At 37.3% G+C, this 12,383-nt stretch overlaps 2 protein-coding genes across 2 annotated transcripts in view; both read right to left on the bottom strand.

Annotated features, from left to right (window-relative positions):
• The window catches only part of LOC141288996 (calnexin), a 17,322-nt gene extending 14,979 nt beyond the window's left edge, over positions 1–2,343 (bottom strand). The window contains exons 1-2 of the mRNA XM_073821189.1: positions 2,115–2,343; positions 1,930–2,000 (exon numbers count right to left, since the gene is read on the bottom strand). Of these exons, the coding sequence (XP_073677290.1) occupies positions 1,930–2,000; positions 2,115–2,180 (137 nt within the window). The 5' untranslated portion in view covers positions 2,181–2,343. The remainder of the gene's footprint in view (positions 1–1,929; positions 2,001–2,114) is intronic.
• A 3,136-nt stretch (positions 2,344–5,479) lies between these two features.
• The window catches only part of rps6kal (ribosomal protein S6 kinase a, like), a 39,418-nt gene continuing 32,514 nt past the window's right edge, over positions 5,480–12,383 (bottom strand). The window contains exons 16-22 of the mRNA XM_073820014.1: positions 12,200–12,289; positions 11,965–12,123; positions 11,687–11,848; positions 11,520–11,596; positions 8,588–8,705; positions 5,846–5,986; positions 5,480–5,774 (exon numbers count right to left, since the gene is read on the bottom strand). Of these exons, the coding sequence (XP_073676115.1) occupies positions 5,646–5,774; positions 5,846–5,986; positions 8,588–8,705; positions 11,520–11,596; positions 11,687–11,848; positions 11,965–12,123; positions 12,200–12,289 (876 nt within the window). The 3' untranslated portion in view covers positions 5,480–5,645. The remainder of the gene's footprint in view (positions 5,775–5,845; positions 5,987–8,587; positions 8,706–11,519; positions 11,597–11,686; positions 11,849–11,964; positions 12,124–12,199; positions 12,290–12,383) is intronic.

Raw genomic sequence — 12,383 nt, forward strand, 5'->3', positions numbered from 1 at the left:
GAAAAAACATGTAACATGGGCAGCATTAACGCATTTAATTTGTTCACTACTTTTTGCCAGCCCTCTCTCCTTGCTTTTCCAGCCTTTGCAGTTTTCCCTTGCGTTTTAATCAAACTCTGAAACTCCTGAAATCCCTCAATCAAGACTTCTTGCTCTGCTGCAGAAAAATACTGAGCGCACTCCTTCGTCATGTTCGCCGACCAATCAAAGCGTTGCCGATCAATGTTTCTACTATCCATACGTAGCCCCTTTTAAGCCACCCAGTGATCTCAGATTACTTCATCCAGCTATACTAATCATCAACAACAGCTGCGTTCGGAGAACCGGAATAGCGAGCTCATAGCGTGATGATTTGATCTTGGATGTAGTAATCGAGGTACGAAGAACGGACCCCTGGTCAAAGGTTTGGGGTCAGTAAATTTTTCTTCTTTTTTTTTTTTTGAAAGAAATTAATACTTTTATTCACCAAGGGTGTGTTAAATTGATAAAAAGTGATAGCAAATACTTACATTAGAAAAAATTTATATTTTGAATAAATGCTGTTCTTTTGAGCTTTTTATTCATCAAAGAATCCTGAAAAAATATCACAATTTCTAAATAAATACTTTGCAGGGCAACTGTTGCAATATATAATCCAATATCGGTCCAATATAGATCATTCTGATAATAAATCAGTATATTAGAATGATTTCTGAAGGATCATGTGACACTGAAGACTGGAGTAATGGCTGATGAAAATTCAGCTTTGCATCACAGGAATAAATTAAATTTTAAAGTATATTACAATAGATACCATTATTTTATATTGTAATAACATTTCGCAATATTAGTTTTTTTCTATATTTTTGATTAAATAAATGCAGCACTGATGGGCATAAGAGACTTTCTTTAAAAACATTACAACTCTTACTGACCCCAAACTTTTGGAAGTGTATTTCAATAGATATAAACAAACCAAAAAAATTATAAGATCTTAGTTGGTATTTCAGTATACTTCATTTTTGACAAAACAAAAAAAATGTTTTGGTAGCAACAACATCATATTACAGAATTTTAACCCACATACTGAAATATTAAAAAATTGTGTAACTCTAGTAAAATGTTGTTGTCCTTAAAAAGTAACATAGATTTTTTTCCTACTTTTGAACACATGGACCTCAAAATGATGAGGTCTATCATCTCACCATGTAGCGAAGAGAGAGAGACAAAGAAATATTTCCTGATCATAAATGTAGGGGTGTAATTAAAATCAGTCTCTGCCAGTGGATTAAAACATACACAGTTTCACTACACTCTTAAAAATAAAGGTGCTTTAAAAGGTTCTTCACAGCGATGCCATAGAAGAACCATTCAGTGAAAGGTACTTTAAAGAACCATCTCTTTCTTACCTTTTTACAATCTGAAGAACCTTCTTTCACCACAAAGAACCTTTTGTGAAACAGAAAGGTTCTTCAGATGTTAAAGGATCTTTATGGAACCATTTAAACAAAAAAGGTTCTTCTATGGCATCGTGAAGCACCTTTATTTTTAAGAGAGTAGTCACATGAAAATGTGGGACACATTTTTACATTAAATTTGGCATAAAATTTTGAAAGAAAATATAAAAAATATATATATACACTTAACAGAATCTAAAAAATCCTTTTGAAAACAATGGAATATATATATGAAGTTGAAATTTAGGGGTTAGGTTTGGGGACAGCCACCTCCTATTTGAAAGTACCCACTAAATGATGATTTTACATTAAGCTTACTGATATTTTAAATATTATTGTGTGTTTCAACAGACAATAGATATTAGTAAACATCTAATATTTGAATACATAAATGCTTCTCTGGTTGTGGCACAGCAGTTTGGACTAATGGTGTAGAATGGCCCATATATGCTGTTGCTGTATGTTTTTAATGATAAACTGAAGGGAGTGTAACCTGTCCAGCGCTCCGTCAAACGCCTCAGCAAAATAAGCCTCATCTGGAATCGCGACGCGTCTGTACGCGTTCTGACGCGTAGTTTGAACAAGTTTGAAAGAAAACACAGCTATAACAATACTCTTTATACACGTCAATACAGTTTACGTTCATACTTTACAACGCAATATAAGCATTACATTTACCTGTGCTCCGCTGATGACATCCAAACACAAACAGAAGCCGAGGAGCAAACGCAGACAGCGCATCATATCTCTCTCTCTCTCTGTCTGTCTGTCTGCAGGAACACTCTTCGTGAATGATTCTGCTAGATGAGACAACTCTCATTTGAACGATTCAGATTCAGAGTCATATTTAAAGTTTTCACAGTATGCTGTACCTTGGTTTGGTAACGCGAGCGATCAGCTTCCTGTAGTTTAAGGTTATTAAGGTGGACTTTGATCTGTGTGTCTGCAGCTGTAAGATGGATAAGGAGTGAAGTATTAAAGTAAGGAATCATTAACGAAGAGACGTTCATTTATTCATTGCTCATCGCTGGCTGGGGACCAAATTCAACAATTCAGCTTTCCTGCGTCAATTAGGCTATTCAGAATACTAAACTACCACACAACAAGATTATTATTAGGCTATTATTATTATTATTAGGTTTTCTTATTCTTCTTCAGTTCAGTGACATTTTTATAACGGAGCTTTGAGCCTTTGTTAAAAAATATGAAGAATGCAAACAGACAGCTTTCTCCAGGTCTTTTCTATGGTGAAGATGAACTTATATGTGACAAATGTAAAGGCGATTTTCTCTTTATTTTGATTTTTGCCACCCTCAGATTCCAGATTTTCAAATCAATTCAGTTGTATCTCGGCCAAATATTGTCCTAACAAGCCATACATTAGTGGAAAGCTTATTTAACTTTTTATTTACTTAGAAATCAGATGATGTATAAAGAAGGCAAAATAAGTCATGTCAGCATGGCTGGCAGCATCAGACAAACTGCTCACTGTATGATTAAAAGATTTATCACTGTCGACCAGTAGGTGTTGCTGTTGTCAAATTGATGTGGCGTAGTCAGTGTGAAGAGATACAGCAAATTTGTTGATGTGTTAAATAAAAACCTTTTTGTATATCGACACAAAATCCATAACTTTTTGCCAGAATGGTCTGAAGATGATCCGAGTCAACTTTGGTGAAAATCGGACCAACAGTCTAGGAGGAGTTCAAAAAGGTAGGTTTTGAACATGAATCAAAACAGAGGACAAGAATCATAATTGATGTTCTCAGCATGACCCAAGGAATATATTGAAATCACTTTTATTTAGGGTTGCACAGAAATGAAAATTCTTGGCCGAAGCGGCCAAAGAATCGGCCGAAGGCCGATTACCAAACACGGTTTTTCATGTTTTTTTTCCCCATGTATTTCGGCAATTTATTTCACCATTGTACAAATTAAATAGCCAATATTTGCTGTTGTAAATTATCATTATCATTATTTTTGTCTTACTTTTTTATTTTGTTTTACAGAACAACGGTAAAATGACAATATTACCATTTATTTATTTAGTGGTAAACCCGCAAGAAGAGCTCAGTCCTGGTTTTTGCTGGCAGCAGCAGATTTGTGAATGATTGTCATCTTTGGTCTTTGAACCCTGGCTAAGGAGCTGCTGTCAGAATAAATACAATTGGTGTCTGGTGTATTAGACAACAGAACGTTCTGGAGTTGATTGACTAATGGATGATTTCAGTCATCATACATTAAGCAGCAACAACCAGCCCTTTCTCTGCTCAGGTGAAGACATGCGATGCGCTTCTAAACAGTCTCTCGCTGTCGGTGCTTGGAATTATTTTTGCATCTCTCAGACAGTTTTAAATGCTTCCGCACTGACCACGTTTGCTGCATTAGTGCGCCTCTCTTTGATCGTGTCATGCCATTGTTCACTATCATTTATTCACCCATTTCACTTATTCGCCTGAACATCGAAAGAGCTTTTTTTTTTGCAATTTTTGTCTGAACATTCAGTGCATCCCTACATTTATTACATTATGCCCATTTAATCAAACGCTAGCATTTTTTTTTTATTTTTTTTTTTTACCTTTGACAGTAAAAAACAAAACAAAACATGTAACAATATGCCAATGCGTTCATAAAATATAGCATTTTACAAGAAAACTCAAAAGGGATGATGCAACCCAAATTGGCTGACACAGGAATTGGGTATGGTTTGACTCAGAATACGCCTCTGAAACTAAAGAGACCAAAAAAAAAAAAAAAAAAAAAAACTCAGACAAACTGTCTAGGACGAGTTCGAAAAAGTAGATTTTACTAAGTATTGAAAACTGCAAAAAAATTAAACCTTACGATTTTTCAATTGTTCATTAAATGGTGTCAATTGGACTTGGCATGAGCCAAGGATTCAGAGGAAAAAAAAAAAATTCTTTTACACTGTATCAAAAGTTAGTTTGGACAAGTGGTGGCGCTACAGAGTTTGAGTTACACACTCCAAACTTTATATGGTTAATGTTGAGACTGTCCTCTATCGGTGTGCCAAATTTCATAACTTTCCCGAAAGCGGTTTTATAGCTGCCATATACTTGGTAGCGGAAGAAGAATAAAACCTAAAAATTGACCCTTATGACTGGTTTTTAGGGTCACATATAATGTTTAGATGTTTGCCAAAACAAAAGCTTCTTATACAAATCTAAAACCCCGGCTCATTATGACTGCTGATAAAAACCCTGAACTGAATTAAAACACAGAAGAAGAGCATCATGTCAATAATGTTCTTTAATGTCAATATGTACATCACCTGAAAGAAAAATAAAATTTTAAAAATAAGTGAAATAAATACAATATGATACAATTTCCACAATGTCTTTAAAAAGTTTCATGGAATAATTTTTTCCCCTCCATCTGGAGCAGAGAGATGCGGTTTCGTGGATTCAATCTCATCTACATTCATTCACCTCATTCGATTTTTATAAATATAGATCTATGTCTTCACCTTTTGCTCATGTACTTCCCATTCAACAAAAGGCAAAGAGCGGTCCGAGACGGGAACAGACGGAGGGAGAGGAAACGTCTCGCACAAGCAACGACCTGCCAAGCCTCAGTGCAAATGTGCTCAAGGATCCACACGAACATGAAGAATGAGTCTATATACATCGAGCTAAAGAAACGCTAACACTGAGTGCTTCTGAGGTAATGCCATGTGGTTCGCAACACTAACGGGACAGGAAGTGGCTTACAAATGGAGAAATGTGCAGGTCATAATCACGCGCCAGGAAAACCAAGCCTGTTTTTAGGACCCGTTTTTGCACGCTAACACTTGACAAATCAGCACATTTCATTCTCAACCCATCTGCTTCTTACGCAATTAATACTTTATTCAGAAGACTGAAGAATTTAGTGGAAATCAATCCTGAAATCTGTGGGCTTGATTGTCACGAAATGTTCTTTAGGCTCCTACAAAGACAGGCTTCCTGCCCTTCATGCAGACGTTATGACCTGGACATTTCTTCAGGAGATCTGGGTCTCCACGGGTGCGGAGGGCAAGAACATCCGAACGGCTCGCTAACACGTGAAACACTTCAGACGAGATGGAGAGATGGAGCTGGTGTTCTTCACTCTACCAGAGAGAAACAGAAGGGCTTTCGTGCGTTTCCTTCAAATGCGGCGCTCTCCCTGAAGCGTCACGTACGGGACTCCAGAGGAGGCCCAGGCTCTTCACGACATGTCTGTAGACGTCAGCTTCTTCATGTTCCTGCGCTGGGCCAGACTGGAGGCGGCGACGGGCTCCAGGACCGGCTTACACGTCTTGTGGTTGAGCGCCGAGTATGTGGCGGCCATCGCTCCCTACGAGACAAACCACACGCTCAAGCAATGCTCCAGAACCTGAGGAGCGGGTATGGATTGAGAAACCGTACCTTGACCAGATGAGGCGCCTCGTGGCGCGTGAGCTGGAAGTGTGGGTTCTGGTCCCGGCAGGCGATCCACGAGTGTTTCAGTACCTGTTCAGCAGAATATCGCTGATGGGGGTCTACGTGCAGCATATGAGACAGCAGGTCCTGCAAACAACACACAAGCTCTCAAACACTACACTTTCTTCAAAACCCTGGCGGAGCAAGTCAGCCCTGAGCCCATGTGCAAAAAAAATACAGTACAGTACAGGCCCCCCAGTCATTGTGGGCTCCAACTCGGTTAACTTGTTGATTTTTCTTAAGTACATAACGTTACGTGAGTATTCACAATCTGATTTTTTTTAGGGTGTAAATGCTTGGACACACACCAAGTTTGGTCTCAAGACGCCAAACTGTTGCAGAGATACAGCCTCACATCCATTTTTGTGTGCTATTCGTTGAGAACGCTTTGACTAATCAACCTGTATTCCATATATTTTTTCCGAGCATGTTGTGAAGATGATCTGAGCCAATTTTGGTAAAAATCAGACAAACCGTCTAGAACGAGTTTGAAAAAGTAGGTTTCACAATGTATTAAAAACTGTGAAAAGGTAGGTTTTGAACATCCAGCGGACAGGAAGTTTGGCCAATTTTGCTATAATTGGCATTGATGTTCTAGGCATCACCCAAGGAAATATATTGAGATCACTTTTATTACAATATGCCAATTTAATCAACATTATTAGAATTTAAAAAAAATTCTTTATAACTTTTGACCACAAGGTGGCTATCCAGTACCCATATACACATATCGAGTTCTGTAACGATATGTCAATGCGTTCATAAAATATAGCATTTTACGATAAAACTAAAAATGGATTATACACCCAAAATGGCTGACACAGGATAACAGGGTATTGTTTGACTCAGCATCATCCTCCAGTGATTTTTGGCCAAACCATTCAGAACTTATAAGCAAAAATAGCCAATTTTCATATTTCCCAACCACTAGATGGCGCTGTATTGAAACTGTGCAGCTAGCCTCAAGTCATGCTTGTTATAACACACACCAAGTTTGGTTTCAATACACCAAACTGTTGTGGAGAAATAGCCTCATCAATTTTTACGTGCTATTCGTTCAATTTGTTCACACATTATTTGAGAACGCTTTGACTAATCAACTTGAATTCCATATATTTTTTCCCAGCGTGTTCTGAAGATGATCTGAGCCAATTTTGGTAAAAATCAGACAAACTGTCTAGGATGAGTTTGAAAAAGTAGGTTTTACAATGTATTAAAAACAGCAAAAAACTAAACCTTACCATTTTTTAATTGTTGTTCATTAAATGGTGTTAATTCGACTTGGCATGAGGATTCAAGGAAAAAAAAGGAGGAAAAAAAAAATCCTTTTAGACTTTACGGTTATTAGCATAAACATGAGTAAAACTTTGGACAAGTGGTAGAGAGTTTGAGTTAGTGATGCCAAACTTCATATGGTTAATGTTTAGACTGTCTTTAGACTATCCGTGTGCCAAATATATATGCTTGGAAATAATTTAACATTTTCAAGTCTATTCATTATTTGCAGCACACAAGTCTCAGCCTATAAATTGTACATTTTATGATGAAATATAAACAAATAAACGTTTTTACGCTCTTTAATTTTGTAGTGAGAGAACTATATTCGCCTCAGAACAAGCAGCATGTGAATCAATAATTTTTAACTTTTTAATATTTGCAGCATGAAATATTTGAATGCATGGTAAAAAAATAATAAACGTCTCATAAAATCGATCAATCAGAGTTAAAAAAAAAAAAAAAAGTCAAAACACCTTGTGAATACATCATAACAATAGTAACATAACATTTAGCCTACCTCAGAAAAGCCAACAAGCCTATAACTTTCCCGACATTGTTTTATTTTTCCCATAAATCAGCCAGTTTACTGAGTTGAAGCCCGTTTCTATTGCTGTTTTCATGTTAAATGTAAAGACAGGTTGGATGCCTCAGACTTTATAACATGATTTTATTACATGGAATATTTTGTTTGAAAGTAGTAATTTAAAGCACTCTATGGATATATTTATCACGTCTGTGAGGCAAATATTCGCAGAGTTTTGGATCATTGTTGTGAAGCGCTTCTCCTCAAGACAGAGACGGCATAAAGAGCATGTTTGTTTTCTTTAGCTATTTTACAAAAGCGCAACGTTTTGTTGATATAGTGAGTGCACACACCTTTTGCAGTTCCAAATGATGCATTACTCTTACCTTTATGAGCAAAAATGATGGCGTATTTTAGGTTTCCACTGTTATTAAGAAAAAAAATGCAAGTGAACGCGCTGGCGCTTCCATGTCCTGCAAAGCGCTTTAGCTTTCACTCTCCACACAAACGATTGGATATGCGTCTAACAGCACACATTTATCTAGTTTAAATGTTTACATTAATATTGTGAGATGCATCAAGTGTTTCATGTCTATAGATTTTATTTTACGCAAGTCGTGTTGATTTGAGAAGGCTAAATTGATCAAATACTCAGGTCATTGTCACTGGCCACTTGGTCATTACTTAAGCTTGATTTTAACAAACAGAAAATGTTCCAAACATATTTGTAAATTAACTTAAATGTAATCTAGCCACTTTGCCATCAAAATCCAAAACTGAACTATTTTAATGGCTCGAACAGGGGTTCTGTTCTGATAATTTGTCGGACAAGGACAGGGCTTCTTGAACTGTGACATAACATGAACACATCTCCGCTCCTCTGCTACCTTTGAGGAGTCAGACACCGAATCCCAGTTTCCTCCACTCAGGGAGAACTTCCCACTGCCGATGCGTAACAGAATCTCCTCTGGCGTGTCGTTGGGTCCGTTGGCGAAGGGCGTGTACCTGCACAGACAAACACATGATTCAGCACATTCACATGTATTTTCATTTGTTTAACCAAATACAAAGCCTTATCAGGCTAGTTCAGAATCCATAGCAGAGTTTTCATATGATGGTTTTTTTTTTTTGATGCATCCAATCAATTACCAATATGGAAGCAAATTTTTTTGCACAGCCTATTAGAAAACTAGAACAAACTTTTAGTTGTTCCAGAGCAAAATCATTATTTTAAAAAGTTGAAAACAGAGTTCGTCCACATACTTATAAATGGAATTCCAGGACCTGCAAGCGCTGTTATACCAGTACTTTTATGATTTTCATGGACTTCAATCAGAGATCTCACTTATCAAACAATGTCTTATCTTTCAAATTTGAAAAAAATGATGAATAGATAAATAAAAATATACTGATAAAACACATAGTTACTATAGTTTATTATGGTAACCACAAATTAAACAGTTTTACGGCAGTTTACCATGGATTAACCATAGTCTGTAGTAAAAAAAAATAAAAAAAAATAAAATAAAAAACATGGTTACTACACTATTAGTGTAGTAAAACTATGGTTAATTTTCTCATTATTAAGCATTGCCTTAATGGTTTGATGTTTTCTACTGTTTAATAAAAATAAAAAAAAACACGAAAAGAAAATTGTGAATCTTGCGCTTGTTGAGTTTCGCGTGAAAAGATTAAAACAATTAAACACTCATTTCATAGATACCTTATCTTTAAATAATTCAAGCAGTTTTCAACTACTTCTTCAAGAATATTGCCATTTGCAAGGGTTTTCCAGGCCTTAAATTACAAAAAGTCAAATTTAAGCTTCTTGTATGAACCCTGTAAAATCCAGTCAACACCCGTTTATTTTATTTGAATATTTTGCCATGAAAACAGACTGAAAAGACATTTAAAGACTAGGGCTGGGCAAAAAAAAAATTATTTTTCAATATATCGTTTTTTAAAATGTAGTCGATTCAAAATCAATTCTCAAAGGCCACATATCAATTTTTTTATATATCCATTTACACAAGCGTTAAACATAAGATTTACGTTAATCTGAGGCAGTGTTACTGTACTTTGAGCCTACTGTTAGTCCAGTGTTCAAGTGTTAGTTCACCCAAAAAATTAAATTGTCATTTATGAATGTATTCCTCATCATGTATGAATTTCTTCCTTCAGTTTAACACAAATTAAGATATTTTGAAGAATATGGGAAAACCAACCAGTTGATTGGCCCAATAGACTCAAATTCCATAATATGGAAAAAATATATGGGATTTGGTTATCCATATTCTTCAAAATATCTTATTTTGGTTTCAACAGAAGAAATAATTCATATATGCATAAATGGCAGAATTTTTTATTTTTGGGTGGAGTATCTACAGCGTTCATAGGATTGCAGCCTACATGTTACATGTTGTCCAATTTCCAGCATCAGTTTTTCATCTGATGAAATCAATTCTGTCTATTCATTTCAAATTAAACATTTGAAATATAGAGTTGAGCTCTGTTTTATTGTACCCAAGTGTACTTAAAATTAAAAAAGTGTTTATATACAGGTTTGTGGCTCTTAATTTCCTTTTATTAAGTAACCACTTGTAATCTTATGTTCACTGTTGATTTTTTATAAATGTAGGATTTGTATTAAAGGATTAGTTCACTTTCAGAACAACAATTCACAGATAATTTACTCACCCCCTTGTCATCCAAGATGTTCTTGTCTTGTTTTTTTTTGTTTTTTTTTTAGTCGTCAAGAAATTATGTTTTTGAGGTAAACAAATATTTCTCCATATAATGGACTTAAATGGTGCTTCGAAATGTGAACCTCCGAAGTGCAGTTTAAATGCGGCTTCGAAAGGCTGTAAATGATCTCAGCTGATGAAGAAGGGTCTTGTCTACCGAAACGATCGGCCATTTTCTCAGAAAAATATATTTTATATACCTTTTAAGCACTGAAACATGTCTAGCACTAGGGCTGTGCTGCACGTTCGCGATGTTAAGTACTACACAATCACTACACTACACACAGAACTACTGACCCAGTGTTTACAAAGCGAACTTGCAAAGACAAACGCTCTTTAGCAACAAGGCACAACGTAAAGTACAACAATGTCGGATGATTTTGAAGCTTGAGGAGAACATGAGATGGAGTTTTTCCGCCGTTCCCTACCTTTCTGAGCCTAAATACACAGACGTGATTACGGAGAGTCGCGAACGCGCATTACAGCCCTAGTGCTAGACGAGTTTCAGTGCTTAAAAGGTATATAAAAAATATTTTTCGGAGAAAATGACCGATCGTTTCGGTAGACAAGACCCTTCTTCATCAGCTGAGATAATTTACAGCCCTTTGAAGCCGCATTTAAACTGCATTTTGGAGGTTCACATTTCGACGCACCATTTAAGTCCATTATATGGAGAAATTTCCAGAAATGTTTATCTCAAAAACATAACTTCTTAATGACTGAAGAAAAAAAGACAAACATTTTGGATGACAAGGGGGTGAGTACATTATCGGTGAATTGTTGTTCTGAAAGTTAACTAATCCTTTAAATCTATATTCATTCATATTGTCAAATCAAGAATTGAAATCGAATTAAGAACGTGAAAATCGAATCGGAACATCTGAATCGATACCCAGCCCTGCTAAAGACTGCACACTGCAGTGTTGTGCCAGACTGCATATTAATGCAGAAGTAATTAAACTGCTGTGCTAAACACACGATGCACCTCTCAAACAAGCATCATTCATCTGTACATTTGTTACGTTTTTGGATTTGATGTTTGTCAATAACAGAACAGCGCTGATTTCACACTGACCCCGCCAGCATGGTGTAGAGCAGGACTCCCAGACTCCAGATATCACAGGCTGCATCGTAACCCTGCCGCATCAGCACCTACAGCACACCGGAAACACATCAGTGAGGCTCAGTTCAGACACGCTCTGGACATTCAGTGCTGCACATACAGAGCTGCTGATTCCTCACCTCAGGAGCCACGAAGTTGGCGGTGTAGCAGGGAGTGAGCAGCAGTCCGTTGTCTCCTCTCAGCTGCTTGGCAAAGCCAAAGTCACAGATGCGAATGGAGTCGGGGTTTCCTGAATCGTCCATGTAGAGGATGTTGCTGGGCTTCAGGTCCCTGTGCACCACCTGCATGAGGAGCAGAGCCGTCACAACAACGCTGACACCAGACACCAGACAACTAATTTATAGTACAACTGGCCACGCTGCTCTTCTGTTGAACATAATCTCTCATAATCCCTCACCCCCTGGCAGTGCAGGTAGTCCACAGTTTTGGTGATGGTGTAGAGCACAGCGCTGGCCTCTCGCTCTGAGAAGAACTTCTGCCTGAGGATCTTATCCAGCAGCTCACCGCCCTTCATGAGCTCCGTCACCAGATACACGAAGCGGCCCTCGTCATACACCTGACACACAAACACACACAGTAAGTCAGATGCACACACAGCTCAATCAGCTGGAGACCAGAGCGGCGTCACTCACGTCCTTCAGTGTGATGATGTTGGGATGCTGGCCGTACCGCATCAGGATCTCGATCTCCTCCGACGGGTCTCGCTTACTTTTGTCGATGATCTGTTCAACGCAAACACAGTGAAGACCTTACACCAGAGCATAGTCCAGACTGATTAAAACAGAACAAAAATTTCCAGGTAATTTACTCACCCCA

Source organism: Garra rufa, chromosome 16 (assembly GCF_049309525.1).
Source record: "Garra rufa chromosome 16, GarRuf1.0, whole genome shotgun sequence".
Classification (NCBI taxonomy): domain Eukaryota; kingdom Metazoa; phylum Chordata; class Actinopteri; order Cypriniformes; family Cyprinidae; genus Garra; species Garra rufa.